Source organism: Struthio camelus, chromosome 1 (genome assembly GCF_040807025.1).
Source record: "Struthio camelus isolate bStrCam1 chromosome 1, bStrCam1.hap1, whole genome shotgun sequence".
Taxonomy (NCBI): Eukaryota; Metazoa; Chordata; class Aves; order Struthioniformes; family Struthionidae; genus Struthio; species Struthio camelus.
This window is the reverse complement of record NC_090942.1, coordinates 55,826,601-55,844,535: the sequence shown is the minus strand read 5'-3', so window position 1 is coordinate 55,844,535 and position 17,935 is coordinate 55,826,601. Positions and strand designations below refer to the sequence as shown.

Sequence of the window (17,935 nt, the reverse complement as noted above, 5' to 3'; positions counted from 1 at the left end):
CCTGTGCCTCACCTGCCTTTCCCTGTCCCGCTTGCTAGGCGTCTTGTTCGGAGATTGGCCACCTCTGTCCAGCCCAGTGTATGTGCTGACCACCCAGATCTTCTGAGATATTTGGGAAGCCGTTCCTCTGATCAGGATTGATGGGAAGGTCATGTAGAAGTCCACAGGCATAACTCTGCCTTTCGGTTGTCTGAGCCATCATCACAGTTATTCCCAGAGCATGAGTGAACTGCTGTGATTTAACAGAGTGATTTACAGTAGCAACATAGGACCTGCGTTCTGGACTGGGCCAGGCCAGGTTTTGGGCCCTGGTGGCTTTTTCTCTGCACTTGGCTTGATGTTCGCATTTTGAGCAGTGCAGGTGAGATCTGTGGTGAATGGCTTATCATCCAGGAATGTAATTAGCAAAGCAAGTAGGCCATGACACTTTGCACCTTGGTCTCTATGGCAGATGAGTGAGCTCATTGTTTGCCGGGCACGGCTTTCAGTCACTTTTGCAAAATTTCCTTTGTTGTCTCAGCTTAAGTAGCGTACAAAGGTCAGGCTTTGGAAGATAGTAAAGGGACGTGCTGACAGAGGGGTGCCTGGTGCTTTCTGCAAGTAGCCTGACTCTTTTGGAAACATCACTGGTGGTGGGGGTTTGTTTGTTTGTTTGTTTTTGAATTGACCTTTGGGCGTTTCATTGGCCGAGATCATACCTGCGGTGGGACCTCTGGGATCACAGACCATTCTGCGATTTGTGATTTGTCTGCTCAAGAGCAGAGTGTGTGTGTGTGTGCACGTATTCCTGTCAGAACAGTGTGTGTAGGAGCTTGTCTGTGTGACTGACTTACCAACTGTCCCACTCAGTTGTTCAGTGACTCTTCTGCCTGCTTCCTCAGTCATGGAAGTGGCACATGCCTATGGGATGGCTATGAAGGGCAGGGCTGTAAATGTTATGTTTTATTAGCTATGTTTACACCAAGGAGTTGCTGGGCTGTCTTGTGCTAGATGTTGTACATGTAATTAAGAAAGCAAAACAAAATAAACAGCTCTACTCATGGCCCTGACGGTCCAATCTAAACAGTGCACAGTACTGTCCTGTATTATGTGGATGAAGAATGAACTGTCAGAGGTGGGGGGGGAGGTCTTGCTCCATCACACAAGTTGACTGTCAAGAGCTTGAGAAGGGAGTGATTTACTGCAGAAGAGCTGAGGCCCAGCCCTGTCACAGTGGGGCTGATTTCTGCCAAGGTGAAAAGAGAGCTGAGGTTACAGCAAAGCTTTTGCTGAGAATAAATTCAGTGTGGGGGAGCGAAGGTAAGCAACATGTTTGCAGGCACAGGAGGAGGTAAGTGTGAGAGGAAGGGTGTCTGTACTGCGTGCAGGGGCAGGAGTGGGTGGGCCACATGAGCAGGCAAGCTGTGTGACATGATTGCACCTGGCAAAGTACCCCCCCCACCCCTCCCCAAGCTGCTTTGTGCCCTGCACCACAGCTTTGTGTTGGGTAAAGCAGCCTGGGGTAGCTGGGCACATGCAGCTGCACTGCAAGTAGCTGCACAGGGTGTGTGCACTGGTGCATGTGCCTTGCAGCTGTGCTTGTGCAGGATTGGGTGGGGGGGGGGGGGAAGATGGCTGCTTGGTGGTACTTCACAGCTGCAAAGCTGCCACTGCTGCAAAGGTGCTTTCTTCCCGGGTTGGGGCAGGGGATACCTCAGTCATAAAGTTTTTAAACACAGCACCTCCCTTCCCCTTTACTCCTGTTGCTAAAGGCATCTTGTCCTTCCACAGCTGGGACCTTGCTGGCTCAGGCTTGGCCCCTGTGTGAGCTCTTGCCTACTGCTGTGGCTCCTCCTTACCCAGAGCTCTGCTTGGGAACCCAACAGGGACACCATGTGTTATACCTGTGTAAGCTCTGCATTCCCAGACACCGCTCCCTGCCTCTTTGCACTGTCCTGAATAAAAGAGCAGTGGGACTCCCAGGATTTGTCATTTCCTGCAGTGCAGTCAGCTGGCCAAGCAGCACTGGCTGTTGTGCTGGACCCTTGCAGCACTAAGTGAGGAGCAGCTCTGCCTTCCACATGCTGCCTACCCTGCGTGCATCGCTGCAGCTCCTGCTGGCCTGTGCTCAAGGGCCAGGAATGCTCTAAGGGGGGTGGCTCACCCTGGCTGATCTGATCTGTCAAGAGGAAACAGGTAGCAGCTGCCTGTTGAGACCGGGAGCACAAAGCAGCTGGAGGAAGGCAATGACTTACCTTTGTCACTCCAAGGCAGCAGAGCACCATTGTGGGTGGGTTATTTTTGTTGTAGGTTTTTTTCCCCCAATTTTTATTTAAAATAGAAAAAAGGAGGAGAAAAGCCATTGATTACTGCATGGGCAAGTGTGTTTGGGAGTACATGTGGCTGCAAGTGGATACACACTGCAGCCTGGACATGCCCACATGTAAATACACAAGGAAAGGGGAGCCACTCCTTTCTCCCACTGTGAGCCTCTGCTCCTCAGATGATAGAAGCCGCTTTGTGTTCAAACCCTGCCTCCCTCCTGAAGCAGAGCTGTGGGAAAACAAAGGTTTAAGGCTGAAGGAGTAAATGTTTACACTGATTGATAAGGTTCTCCATCAGCCTTATGCCTATAATCCATGCTGCTGCAGCTATAGTTTTGCCTTTGGTGATTGTGCCGTATGCTGTTAAAGGTCACTGAATGTCTTTTTTACCACGCTGTCCCATGTGCACAGGCCTGCCCGCCGCCCATCCCTGTGGAGCGGCGGGGTCCAGCTCCTGGCCTCGCCAGCGCAGCAGCCTCAACGCCCAGAGAAGGCTGCGAGCTGGGTTGCCCTGACCTAGAGGCAGAGGTAAGAGAGAACTGAAAGCTGACTTCTCTGGGAGGTACATACAGTTAAAAGGTTTCTTTCATCTCTCCCTCTGCAGAGCTTATTGGCCAAGGGGGAAAAAAACAAGACAGTGGTGTTTAAATTAGAAAGAGGGTGTAGCAGGAGTGCCCCCCCCCCCCTTTCCACACCCTACTGGCAATTTCTTAAGTAAGTTCTGCTTCTTAAATTTAAGGTTTTGAGGCTTGGTTGGAGAGAGGGGAAGAGGGGGGGAGAGTGTTTTTTTTTTTTTTTTAAAGAAAGTGGGAGAGGAGCTGTGGAAAACCTCACCATTGCACTAATAAAAGGAAATCTGCTCTTCAGTCACTAGCAAATATCTACAGAGGCAATGTCTCCTCATAGCAAGCCTCCCTCCCTGCCCCACTTATATGTTTTTCCCTTTACCATCCCCCTCTTCCAAAACCCAACAACAAACGCACTGCTAGCCACCCATCCTGGTTCAGCACACAGACCCTACTTGTCATCATAGATGAAGTCTGGCACCGGTGCACTACCCATGGAGCAGAAGGTACCTATGCACAGTCTAACCAGCAGCTGCCTAGGCAGGATTGTGCAGAGCTCCCTCGAAGTGACCAATTTTATTTCTTGGTCATGGTGCCATCATGCTGCTGCATCAGGTTCTCATCCCATTGCCGTTATTTTACAGCTTCCCCTCACATCACAGAGTAGTAGCACCTCTGCTCTACAGTGCTGCAGTTGTTTGCTGCACTTACTTACTTAATTATGCTCTGCTCTGAGCCTGTAACCACATATTTCAGACACACTCTGGAGTGCATGGCAAAGCTAAGCTGCAACGAAATAGAGTGGGGTACTCACGTGCACTTACCTTCCTTTATACCAGCACCAACTGGCGTTAAACTAACGCTGGAGCAGAGTGGCTGTGCTACATTTTACTGTAAGACTGAACCATGTGAAATATTTAGATTCTAAGTCTAAATAGGCAGTTTGAGAAAAACTCTGGAGTTTCAAGTGTGGCTTTGTTTGGCTATCACTGAACAAGATGGCCAAACATCTTGTCTATCATCTTTTGGTCAGTGACTTGAAGTAGGTTTTAAGAAGTGCCAGAAAAGTAATCATTACCTTCATACACTAATTATATGCAGTTGAAGTATTGGCTAAATGCTAACTCTTGCGGTGCTTAAGCAGGCCTGTCCATAATTCTTATTTTTTTTTTTAAGTAAGTATGCGTGTCGACTTCTGCCTGGGCGACTTGCCCAATACCCACTGCAATTCAGTAGCAGAGTTGGTTCCAAGAGAAGCCTGTTACCATATACACCCTCCCACTAAGACATTTTTTTGGTTCTCAACTCAGTCAGTCACACAACATACCACATGCTGCTATGTTTATTGGTGTATCATATACTAGTGAGTAGGAAGACCTGGCTTCTACACTTGACAAGCGAATGGAAGGGGGGATGTGGGTGGGGGGGGGGGGGAAGACTTTCTTTGTCTCTGCACTAAAACAGCCTTTTCATTAGCCCTGACTGATGCAATTAGTTCTGTGACCAACAGCTTGCACCACTGGCTTAAGAAGCACAGTAAGCGCTTAAGCCATGCTGCAGCAACTGTTGCAAGTTCAAGGCTCTGATGCTGAATGGTGCAGTGAGAAACAAAAGCAAGCTCCTGTACTTTGTCCAAAATCTCTTGCCAAAGAATGAGCCTCAGCTTTTTTTTTTTTTTTTTTTTTTTTTCCCAGAGGTCAGAACCAGCTGCTCAGGAGGAGAGTACCATCAGAAACCTGGTTTCTAGCCCCTCCTCCCCAGGGCAGCATCAGTGTGCAAGTTAGTAGATTCTCTCTGGCCAGGATTTTTAGCTGCTCTGCTTTTAAAAGTGTTTGGAAGGTGCCTTTCCGAGAGTGACAATATTGCTTTCATTTGTTCCTGGGAGCAGGCTCGGAGAGCAACGCTGCGCAGTTGGCTTTCTAGGCACAACTTAGAGCCAAGCATATTTGAGCAAGGTGGCAACAAACCTACAAAACTGAAATGTCTGCACTGCCCCATTCTCCAGGTAGCAGCACTTTTGAAGACAAAGAGCACACGCTTTGCTCTTTTTGAAAAAGATGACTGGAACTAAGCACAGATGAGTCAAAATGTTAAAAACCCAGTAGTTTATTTCAAAGTATAAATTTCAGGCTTGTCAGACAAAACCCCACTACAGTTATCACACACACACACACACTAATCTACAGTACATACAAAAATGGGGAGAGCTTGCAACTGCCCAGTTTAAACTGGACATTAAATCAGTCCTATAGTATTTGTATTTACAAGTCCAGCTGCAAAAGAAAAGAAAAAAAAAAAGAAAAAGACTGTCAGTTTCCTATAAAGGATTTTGCACGTTTGAATCTTTTAATGGCCAATAAATTACTAAAGCCAAACAGAAATCCCCAAACACTACCACTCAGTTATCTTATTTACAGCTATACCCTATTAAATTAAGACAGCAATTCAAATGATATATTTATACACACACACACACACACACACGTGTGTGTGCATGTATATATACATATATATGTAATATATATAAATAGAAAAAATAAAAAAATGCTCAGCCTGCACAATGACAATGAGAAATAAAAATGAATTTTAAAGGGTACTTAGAAGGGATGAAAAGAAAAAAAAAATTCATTCACATACTCTTGACTATCCTTAATTTTTCCACTCCCCCCTCAAAAGCTGTTTAGAAGAGAATACAGATTTTGGTGGCAGGGCTGGCTCAGGTAACAGTGTCATCTGAACTCCTCTCCCTCTAGTGTTTTCATACCATGTCCACCCCTACCCAAAACAACAAATTAAAAAAATATATATTTAATATATCAAGTTTGTGTTTAAAAAAATCTGGATTGATTTTTTTTTTTTTTTTTTTTTTTACTAAATGAAAATACTAATGAGTTTATAAGAAGGCAGAATCACAGCTTGATTTTGTACAGTGTTTGCAACACTCTAATACTGGGGAATGGCTGTTTAGGGAACAAGAATAGATCTGCCCTGTCCCTACATATAACATGGATTTTAGGTAACAGGACACTTTAGACAAACAGCATAAAGGAAGGGGTAAGTGACTGTTTTCCATACAGTACAAAACAGCGCTCATCTACTATCACGCCGAATCTTGCTCCCACTGAAGGCACCAAGGGTTTTGCTAATGTTTTCAAAGGAAGCAGGATAAGGGCCTTCATATTCACAGGGAAGACACCATGGGCATTGCCAGCCTTGTGCTAAAAACCTCAGGCCAGGGTGGATGAGTACCTCGGCGCTTGTGCTCAGTGATCTACCGCAGCAATGGTAGCACAAATACTATGGAGCAGAAATTCCAACATCAATTGCTACTCCCAGGGAAGCTGGTCAGAACAGGAAAATAAATATAAGCTGAGGGGAAACAGTTCGCACCCTCACGCTTCTTTAGGCTGCCACTGCAGATGCAGTAACATACACCATACCTACTGTCTACCCTCCCCTCCTGGGGTTATCTAAATAAAACAACCAATAAAGCTTTTTTAGACATACTTTGAAATTAGGGAGGTCAGTGACGCTGTAACTAGGACAAACTCAGAAGAAGTGAATAGCATTTTGCCATCAGCACTCCACAGTAGGGCTCCTCTCCAACCAGAAAATGAGCTACCTAAAATTGCTTTTAAGGACGTCCAGATCCCCACAACACCTCAAGAGAAAACAAAATAAACCCTAGACAAATCAGAAGGTAAATGAAGATGGAAAATACAGCTGCAGAATCAGTGCTGTATCTTCTAAAACATGGAGAACTAGCTCCAGTTCTGTACTGCTAAAATGTCATGTACCAAGTGGCAATAGCAAAAGTCTTAAGCAAGGAACAGTTTTTATACAATGTACTGAAAACAAGATGGAAAATACTTGCATGAAATGCAGAGTTGAGACTAAAACCAGCCCTGCCACTTAAAAAGTCATGTAAATATTTTTAGCATATTTAAGAACAGGATTATCGGAAGCCTCCAGCAACAAAGTTTCACAAAGAGCCCAGGCTAGAAGCACACAGTGTTAACAGTCCTGTATTGAGCATTCCAGGACATTCTGGTAATATTCTTAAATAAAATCTATTAAGTGAAAACAGTTACTTTGAATGTTTGTTACTAGCAGAAATTTAGTTCCTAAGTAGTTTTCTAGGAGGTAAACGATGTTTTTTAAAAAAAAAAAAAAAAAAAAAAAACACCACACACACACAAAGTCCCCAGGCCCCAACCCCACAACACAGGGAAAAATGTCATTCCAGCTAAAGAATTCAGCAATTCTCCAGCTGGTTAACATAAAGAGAAAAATATCCTTTGTGGCGATCTGTTCCACCATGAAAACGTTTTTACTAAAATGGCACAGTGAGGTTCTCTCTTTGTGCATCAGTGATCTGAGGACCCGCTATCTGGAAGGTCTCCAAACTGAGACAGGCATCTGAAAGTCAAGCTACAGTTTATCATGTACTTTGCCACCACAACTTGCTTAAGGTCCTGAAATCGGATATTAACAGCTCTACTGGGATGAAACAGAAGAAAATTCAGTTTTCGTCCTTACAGTTTTGATGGCTTCAGACAGCAGATGGTAGCTAGCTTATTTAGTCTATTCACACAAATCAACTGCACTCTGCCATACATAGTAGAAACAGATCTATTAAACAAGAAGTCAGGTTATACAGTCAGTTCAGTTGAAAACTACATCCCTCGTTAATAAATAAAAATGAGTTTTCTTTCTCTAAAGACAGCCTACAAAACCTCCAAACACAAACCAGACCTAATAAGCAATACCTCCACTGAAAGAAAAAAAAAATTGTAATCCCCCCCCCCCCCAGCCCCGAGCAAGACAAAGCTAAAAACAATCATGACCTAAAAAAGCAAGCACCAAACTTTAGATAAGTTCATGTGCAGTTTGGGTTGGAATCACAATTAAATAAGCAGCATAAATTCTAGGTTGTTTTCTAATATTTATTTTAGCTTTCAAACTATAAAACCTCATTGTACTGATATGGCCTCTCAAAGGCCCTTTGGTACCACCTCAAAAACACATTAAAAATTGCCCACAGAGGACTGAACAGCCATCAGCTGGAAGAAACTGCTCTAAGCCTCTACTACAGAACTGGCTGTATAAGGATCCAACTTTCCGTAAGTAGGCTAAATGCATTATTAAGCAATTCTTGTTCCTTGAAAGAGGCAGACAAAACATTTAGTTAAACATAGAAAAATTCAAGGCATTATTGATTATTGGCACCAGTAACACAGGGACAATTGCTATTCAAAGGAGGGGTTATGCATTGTTTAAACTTGAGATTCAGTGTGAACCTTTTCTCATGATACTCGGCTTTGGACAGAATTTGTGTTCACTCAAATCACTAAAACTGCTATAGTTTAAATGCAAATCTCCATACAGAGAATATTCGTTACTCACCTGACAGAAGTGAAAATCCTAGCTACACAAAGGAGTGCAGTGAAATAGTATGGACAAAAGTCTACAACACAGTTTCTTTCACTTGAAGGGAACACAACTAAGAACCCATGATCTCATAGTGTATTTCACCAGCCATATTTTGGGGTTAAGTTTTTCCTACCCTTTTTCAACCCTGCTTCACATTTGAAAATTTCGTGGTTTTAGGAAAGAGAGCACTGGAATTGAAAAAAAAAAAAAAAAAAAACCGATATATATTCTACAGCTTTGCCACATGGTGTAATGGATTCAAAAAAAAAAAAAAAAAAAAAAGGCTTTCCCCTCTAAATCCATTGTTTGGTTCTGTTGGGCAGGAACGACACAAGTGTCTTCGTCTTTCAGATCCTTTCTTGTTCCAGGGGTGCTCAATTTGCTTTTTGCAAAACCAAACCGTAACATGACAACAGGACAGTGGGGCAGATGCGTTAATTTTTTTTTCCTCAGCTCAGAAACATCATGAAAGCTTCCATTAACATTTGCAGTTGCTCACAACTTTTGGGCCAGCGTCTAAGATGGTTTCAAAACTGCTTTGGGTGTGTTAGCCTTCTGCAGAGGCAGACAGGTGACTGGGATAGAAAGAGGACGGGGAAGCCAACTTCGTACCTTTTTGTACTGACTCAACCTCCAAACTGCGTGCAAACAGGTAGAAGCTTTCATGGTGCCACACCACAGAGGTTTCTTCTTTGGCTGAACTGCAGCATACAGCTTTCCCAAAAGAACAGGGAAAGGCTCTGGTGGAAAATACTGTTTGTATACTCTAATGTTCTTCACAGGACAAAAACAACTGCTCAAAAATTACAGTGAGGAGAGGGTTGAGATATACTGCAGATGAAGATAAATCCAGCAACAGCAGATGTTACCCTTCCTGGGCTTTACGGAAATACATAATTACTGTGAGCCAGGAAAATGAGAAACAATTATGAGAGGCAAGAGGGGTAAAAAGAAAAATAACTCCAAACAAATAAAAGAACACCACAAGATATCTGGCTACATTTATTTCTGAAATTACTCTTTAAGGCACAAAATAAATCTAAAAAATAGGGCTGGATGTATAAAGGGAAGGGCAGAGAAATTATCTGAGCTAAAAATACGTGAATGTAGTCCCTACAATCCAGTTTCAGATCTGACCTGGGAATACTCCCAATACTTGTGGGGGAAGATGGTGAAATTAGAAGCAAGTTCTTATTTGGGAGAGGCAGGAGGTAGTAGGGTGATTTTGTTTTTGTTTTTTTTTTTTGTTTTTTTTTTCTCCTCCTCACCACCTCCAAATTTACACAGAGATTCCTGCCTTGGCTAGACTCAAATTCCCTTCTCTCCCCTCAGAGAACTGTTGATAGTTTGTAAAATGAGACCAGACCACTCAATCTTCCAGTACAGAAGTAAGACCCTGAAGCGCCTTTCACATCATAGCCTGCTCACAGAGCAGTGGGGTGCGAGAGGCAAATCGGTTAGTGCCCTCATGTTAGCGCCTTTGTGGCTATGACAGATGTGTATGTGTTGCTTCAGACAAACTGTGCAATTTATTTTGTTCCCACTCTGAAGCAGAATCCCAGACGTCCAGGATAAAGGGCAGGCAGGTATCTAGGTGGAACAGCTGTCATGGAAGGGAATATGAAATTTTCAAACAGCCCATGACTTGAGCTATGCAGGAAAACAGGTTCTCTTGCTGCAGGTGAGACTTTATTTTTCTTTTGGTTCTCAATGCATGTAGTGTATATCACACAGCTGTTTAAAGTAATCCTGCAGAGAGTGGATTTAACAGTGAATTTCATGCATCGGATCAAACCCCGCAAACTGGGGTGATTCTTGGTAGTGGGACACGCTTAAAGGCTCCGAAGATCTCTAACTGCTCTGGGAAGAGATCACATCTGTGGACTGGGGGTCGCAAAAGGGTCCAAAACGTCCATAGATGTCCTTAGCCCGGACCGCAAAGTAGTATTTGCTGCCAGACACAAACTGAGTAAGAGTGCACGCCATAGGTAGTGGGAGGGCCTTCACTTCCCCTATCTTCTTCCATTGGGAGGGCATAGTAGCACTCGGGTCCTCATGGTAGGCGTAGAGATGATAACTGTCCACACTGGCACAACTTCGGTCCACTTCCATGACACTCCATGACAGCACAATACCATTCTGGCTCTGTACCCGGGCCAGCTTCAGTTGTGGCTTTTGAGGCAGTGAAGTGTTGGCAGCTTCAGGGGGCAGGCGCGGTGGCTGTGGTGCCTCCGGGAGTGGGGCAGGATGTACAGGGCGTGGTGGCTCCTAAGCAATGCAACAGCAATAAGGGAAAGGTCAGAGTCGATAGCAGTGGCAGGAGGCTCTACTTCATCACTCCCGAGGCAAATGGAAACAAATCAGCCTGCAATCACCCAACCACGGCAACTCAAAGTCCTGTGTGTGGAGGGTAAGTGGCAAAGGGTGAGAGGGGGTGGGACCAAGGATGCCAGAAATTCTTATTATTCACGTTTAAATTGCTAGCTGTACAGAAGATCACTGTCACTGTTATTTTTCCTATATCCTCTTTACTTCCCCACCCAAGAGGTGATGGACTGTGAACACTGTGCCTTTTATGAAGGCTGAGCACACAGGTTCACAATGAGTTTGAGCTAATCTATGTTCAAACTGCTGTTCCCACACTACCCCAAACACCGCAGACAGCGGTCCAATTCTGTCAGTTGGGCTCATCTCTTTTGATAGGCTGGTTTTCAGTCATAAGAGGGGGAACGGGTCATGGCACCACGAGAACGTTGATCACCTTAAGTGACCACAAAACCTCAGCCTCAGTTTCCAAGAAGTTTCCAGATAAGGGCACAAACGGCTTTCCATTGAAGATTTCTAGATCACAACAAACATTGCTAGCTATCACTTACATTAGTTGAGAGGAATTTAGGAACGGGGTTAGAATGGGCATGACATTTTGTTGTTCTTCATGTCAAGGGCCTCTCAGGGTGGAAATCGGGGTAGTTTTTGTGGCCTCTGAGTTTTCTGTGTAGAACTTGCAGGATTTCTTTTCATTAGTTATGACTAGGGAGCGCACGAAGTTGAATGATTCAAAAGAATGGTGAGCAACCTTGTTGGCAATACATGTACCATTTCAGGAGATCAGAAATAATGTGACTGCCCAACAACAAGTAAACAAGAAACACATTTGGTTCAGTCTCAACAACAAAACCGTAACAAATCCAGTGGAATGGACATACTTCAGTATAACAGCAGTGGCTTTAGGGCAGCAGTCCTAAGTCAGTAATATGATCCAGTTTACTGACTCAAAGTCAATTCTGGAATACTTACTAAAAGGGGTTTGAGGTGGGGCAGAAGGAGTCACCCCAAACAGTAATAAAAAAAATCCAAAATTTTGAAGTTGGTAACCTTGAAGTTGCTGTCTGTATCTTGGGCACCCACCTAAAAATTTGCATAGAGCTGTGCTGAGAAACTGGTCATCCCATTCATAGCCAAACTCATACACTATATTCTTCAATCCACGATGAAACTTTTTGTGTTAGGTCTTCTGTACCCTTGGCTCCACAAGTCACCTGCAGATAGTTCATGCACCATTTTTCAAGATGTGCTACAAGTGATCTGGGAAATTCTTGGTGTGCGCTAACCGATCACATGATTCTCTGTTCTCGGCATAAATTGCTGTAGGTAACAGTGTGGTGACGTATATGCAAATTATCTGGAGAGCTGATCTGTCTACAAGACATTTCACTGTTCCGCAGTTCACACTAAGAAGCAAGCTGAGACACTAGTAGAGTCAAGCCTGTAAATTGCAGTAAATAAATTCAGAATTACTTTACTTACAGCATGCACTTGTGGTGGTCGATGATGCACCGTGAGCTGAGGTGCTCCAGATCCGAGAGTTAGTCCATTGTTCACAACATATGCAGTTGTTTGAGGCATTCGTACTGTCATACCTATAAAGGAGTACAGCGAATATTCTGAATAGTTGATACTTACAATCAGCTGGACAGAACACCGGAAGACCAACTCCTTGGTTCAGCTGGATGATACCACATTTTAAAATGACACTCCCTCCCCAAACAGCCTGCAAGCAGACTGATGAAGTAGTATACTAAAACAAACCCATCTCCCCCTTCCCCGAAGCTGTAAGAGTGAAAGTAAACAAGTGCTTTTGTCTGCAAGGGGACAGAGTGACTTTTTAATCATTTCCAACACAAGAAAGAAATGGGTGGAGGGACTGGACGAGATTCAAGGAGCTCAACTATGAAAATAAAGTTAGATCGCTTTGAGATTCAGAAAGAAAAAGATAAATGCCACTGCAGCAGAATTATATCTGCTCAACATTCAATTGCCAATAGGCTGCACCGTCGAAAGCACAGAAAATGCAAGATTAAGTCACTGTCAAAGAAGTTTATTGTCCCTCTCAGAAGAGAGACCACTATGGATGTGAACTCACAGGATTTACTATTTCATTCAAACCCAAACTGACCTGACTGGCAGAAATAAATTAGATGACTACATAGCCTTGAAAATAATATCCAAAACTCTTACAAATTACCAAGCAATCATTTCTTATATAGCATATTGCAGTCCCTGAAGTAACATTTTCTCCATTTACTGTTAGGTCACGTTCATTCTGTGAGCTTGAGGTCAATGCTTTTGCTCATGGTTACGCGTTATCAGTCGCTTAAAACGTCCCTGTATTTCTATCCAAAAATAAAAGAACTGGAGTAACCTCCACCACTCCCAAGTTTCACACTTGCATGAAATCCAAGTGTTCTCATATTCCAGAATGAAAAAAAAAAAAAAAAAAAAAAGTAGCTCACAGAATGACAGATTTCATACAGCTACTGTATAATAATTTCTTCTGTCTATAAATAGTTATCAAGGTACGATCACAGGTGATGGGTGTTAGAAGTCTATGTGAGCTATGACTCTGAGGCAGTGAGGCCAAATGAAGTGCCAAATCTTAATGCTTTTATTCTTGAGTTAAGAGTAGTTAAATGAAAGCACTGAACTCCAGCTAGCTGTTTTACATTCTTTTCCTATTGACATATTTATCTAAGAAGCTACCGAAGCTGTGCAAACTCCTGTAGGATAAGGAGTTCTCTAAACTGGTTAGTTCATATCTATGAAAATCAAACCAGATATACTGCTTTAGCTTGACTACAATCCTATCTCAGGAAATTACAATAATTTGAGGACAGAGAGATAGAAATGCCTTAAGAACACGTAATGTACAAATTCAGCATTATTTCTCTCTGAACGTATCTTTGCAAATATCAGGTAGACATACTACTTGCTTGAGGTAGAAGTACAAAACTACAATTTGCAAAATACTTTGGATGACATCTCAAAGTTACTCTTTCAAAGAGAAAGCATGAAGCTCTTACTCCTTAAGCATCTGTTGCTGACACTACAATGACTGTTCTAAGGAAAATATAAATCAATACAGGTCATCAGCAGCACAAAGGATAGATCAACCAAGACCTTCAATACAAAGCTGAGCTACAATGGAGGGGAGGCTCTGTATTCAATTTATTTACCTACACAAGGCACTTCTGAAAGCTGTGTAACAAAGATAGTGAAAACGTAGAATGGACTGGAAGGTGAGAACTTGCATGGCTGCTAAAAGGGATCAACAAACACAGACTTTTCTTAACAATAAGTGCATCCTCTTTGTCTGGTACCCAAAAGTGAAGCCTGAAATAATCTGTATTGCAACTAAACTGGTCTTTTATCTACTCTGGGTAACCATCCACCACTTTGTCCTGAGGTAGAGGCGATACAGAATGCTATGGAGGAACTGTCAGCTTCTTGCACCTATCGGGCTTGTCAGACAACAGCACTGTACTACTAATAATACTGGACAGATATACTTTTCAAGATAGAACACCACAACTGTCTCTAACAGAATCACAGAAAAGTCTAGGTTTGAAGCGAACTCTGAAGAGATCACCTGGTCCAACCTTCTGTTGGAAGAAGGGTCTTAGATTAGGTTATTCAGGGCCCTTTCAAGCTAAGTCTTGAATATTTCCAGTGAAAAATCATTTCCCACATCATGCTGGCATTAACACAATTTTGGTTGAAACCTGTCTCAATTGCTGAGGATTTCTGTGATCAGACAATTGAAGCATAAGCATTCATTGTATTACTGGACCATCAGATCAGAAGCAAATCGCACAGAGGTCTGTTGTTGGGTATCTCAGCTGAGAACAGTGTTGTCTGCTAACCACTTCTTGGGAAGGGGAAAAATCTTTCAGCATATTCTGGTAAATATGCAGTTTTTGCATCATCTTGTGTAGGGTAAAGAATTTCAAAGGCATACAGCTTTCCTAAAAGGAGCATGTATTTTCCTCCTCCAAAAACTAGACCTATTGTATTGTTCACAATGACGGGAACTGTCAAACTTCACTAACTTCAAACTTTGATTAATAGACCTTGTTCCAGTGAGTTCATATAAAAATCAAGCCTCCTGAAGCCTGCCTGTGTAAAAAAAAAAAAAAACAAAATAAAACACAACCAAAACTGTTAGAGGCCTAAAAAAAAAAAAAGTGAGCTATTTTTCAATAGAGTCAGGTTTAAATGGCAAAAAATTAAAATGCTTTATAAACTTTCAGAGACTTTATCAGTTGAAATGATAGTGTGATTCTGAAGATGTCCAAAGTCACACTCAGATTTCGTCAACTAATCTGACACCCCAGAGTTCCATCACCTCTGCATGAAGTAAAAGAAACATGTCTGCTGATAGCCTACAGAAAGGTGGATGCTTATGAGGAAACATCCTACGAACAAGACAGTCTTCCACATTCAGATAGATTTATGTGATAGCTGACTGTGGAAGAGTGCAAAAGCAAGTCCTTTTTAGTCCTCTCCTATTAACCTTAATAGCACCTTACTCCGGTAATGGTAAGTATCCCCCAGAACAGAGCATCTGCCATGTTGAAGAAGAGACAGTAGCAGCTCTTTCCGTACTTCTATTCTAGCAATTGCTGTGACTGGAAAAGGATATATTCGCTTTCTCCAAAAGAAGCGTCTCCTAGCAAAATTCCCTACCTGAGTTCTCCTTAAAAAAAAAAAAAGCTTAAAAAATAGCATGTCTTCTATTATGTATTCTTCAACAACACACCAAATATCTTGCATATCTAATGCAAAAAGGTATTCTATAGATTCTAACACTGGTGACGTGTATTTATTTACAATGACTGGTCTAAGAACTGGAAGATACTGACAGAAAACAAACAGGTTTATATTTTGGTACAAAAGAAAGAAAATGCTATTAAAAAAAACCTAACCCTGTCTAGATTGCTAAGTATGCACGACTGTTTGCAAAATAATAGGTAGATCACATGTCTGACTTGTCGCTAAATGGTAACAAAGACAATGACTCAAGTGTGGGCTGAGATAACTATGGTTTTTACTGCCTTTTGCTGGCAGATGCACCAGATGCGGGCATATCCCTCAAAAGATACTGGTCAAAAGAGCCTGGACTCAAATGCATATGGCACATGAGTTCCAAAAGTTTAAGGAGCGTGAGCAAGTACTCTGAAAAGAACAGCAATTTCTTCAGACCCCAGCATGTCAGAGGTATTTCAAGAACTGGCTGAGCAACTCAGTGAGCTGTTTAGCTAGCACAGTTCATATTTTCACAGCCTAAAGCTATGCAGCTGAAACCAGTTATTACAGAAGATATCTAGAATTTAATATAAGAATTTAATTGCTAAAAAAATGCACTGATGTTCTGTTTTCCAAAAATTGCTGCTTCAGAAAAATGTACCTGTTATTTTTGCACAAACCTACATTATGTACAGTCTTACATTGTTCAAACTTCCAGTGTTCTGAGTCGGGCTTATACAGACTCATGTCTGAACAATACAGTATCTGGAGGTCACACAAATGAAGCCTCATACTCAAGAGCATACAGGGAAACATACGCTTAACTGTGTAAAAATAACCATGGCGCGTAAAGGGTGGGGTTGGGGGGGAAGCTAAAAAGGCAGTTTAAATCCATCACTCAACAAAATACAAGCTACTGTACAATTTTAAGGTCTTTATTGTTGACATACACTATTCATATTAAAAAAAAAAAAGAAAAAAAAAAGAGTTTACTGCTGTGGGAAGATACCACGTATGTTTGCCAACTCAAGATGAATTTGCTGGCATTTATAGTTCAGAGCAGACTCAAGCATGCATCAATTTCTGATGCATCTGGTGAGAAATTTCATCTTTTCAGGCCAGGAAAAATAAGAAAACTTGTTGCTATTTCAAAGCACAGGACATCAGAGATTGTTACAGAATTACATTAGTCTGATACAAACTGAATCAAAAAAAAAAAAAGAACATTATTTACTACATATGTATATGTTTTAAACTCATTGCTTAACAACAAAACTGTCTCTTACTACCCTTTTACAAAACATTGGTGCTCACCACGTTACCTTCTGCTACCTTGTAATGTATTGGGCATGTCATCCAGAGATGCATAACTGGTAGAGTCAGTGCCCGAGATGACTTCATTCCAATTTTTCCTCATCCACATATCTGCAGGGGGAATGATTTCTTAATAGCTTGAGATTTTCTCAAGTCCGCAAGCTGGAAAAAAGCCTAATCTCTATAAATCTGGAGTAGTATTGCAAGAGAAACATATCCATCAGGCAAGCTGTGCTGCGCTAAAAAGTACAAGGAAGAAAGAATTCCTTACCTCCGCTCTGAGGGTTGACTGGCCTTAAACCTGGGTTTGGTATGACAGCTCCTCTTACTGGATTCTGAGCCGGTGGGGCAGGAAGAGTAGTATAAACCACCTGATGGTTAGCAGGGGCTCTTGGTATAGGAAGTCTTGCAGTAGCTTGCGTCACTGGACGATGTGTTACATTCACTGTTGTCGGAGCTGGAAAAGACAGACCACAACCTAGGACTGACTCCCAAGGCATTAAACAGATATCCCTATTCCAGAATGCATACATCCTTTAGGAGACTGACTCATCTGAGCCATACAAAATAAAAACCGTCTCCGTGAAATTACAGCTGCTTTTAATGATGCATGAAAGGAGAAAACAGCCTAAACAAATAGTAATTTTTGTATAAAACAATAATTTGAGCATATACAAAATTCCAAACTTCCAAGAGAAAAGACAAACATGATATCCAAAAGAATAGTTAGAGGAGGAAAAAAGCTATATTGTTAAAAAGTGCAAATGCCCCCAAAACCCCGGATGTTCTACAATTACTAAATTTTATCCACATAAAGAAAGAAACATCCTGATTATCAGAATAGCTATGGAGAAAATAAGAGCCATCACCAAACACAAGGTAGTAAGTTTAAGTCTGTAGAACAGACCAGTGACAAAACAATTCTGGTGCCAACTAATCTTCAACAGTTATCTACAAGCCAAAACCAACAACAACAAAACAAAAAACTAAAAAAACCTTGTGTCTCTTTTGAATGTTAGGGGGAAAAAAAAAGAAAAAGAAATCAGACTGCAGACCAAGTAACATTTAACTAGAGGTGGAACTTCAATGTCAGCTTTGTCATTCCATGGCCAAAAGGACTGATTACCAAGTGCAGGTGGACAGAGCTTGGACTGATGTTGCCAATGCTTTTTCTTCTGTTATTCAAGCAATGCAACTGCTATAGATTTCTTCTCCTTCACTTTTGCAAACAATAGT

General features: G+C 42.1%; 1 protein-coding gene across 15 annotated transcripts in view; it reads right to left on the bottom strand.

Annotated features, from left to right (window-relative positions):
* Positions 1-8,398: 8,398 nt before the first annotated feature.
* Positions 8,399-17,935, bottom strand: part of ATF7IP (activating transcription factor 7 interacting protein) — a 109,746-nt gene continuing 100,209 nt past the window's right edge. For 8 of the 15 annotated variants that reach the window (XM_068940065.1, XM_068940108.1, XM_068940073.1 and 5 more), the window contains exons 13-15: positions 16,971-17,156; positions 12,110-12,222; positions 8,399-10,570 (exon numbers count right to left, since the gene is read on the bottom strand). In XM_068940065.1, coding sequence (XP_068796166.1) covers positions 10,154-10,570; positions 12,110-12,222; positions 16,971-17,156 — 716 coding nt within the window. In that variant the 3' untranslated portion in view covers positions 8,399-10,153. Of the gene's footprint in view, positions 10,571-12,109; positions 12,223-16,707; positions 16,811-16,970; positions 17,157-17,935 lie in introns of all 15 variants that reach the window. The other 7 variants (XM_068940144.1, XM_068940157.1, XM_068940167.1 and 4 more) reach the window with 2 other exon arrangements.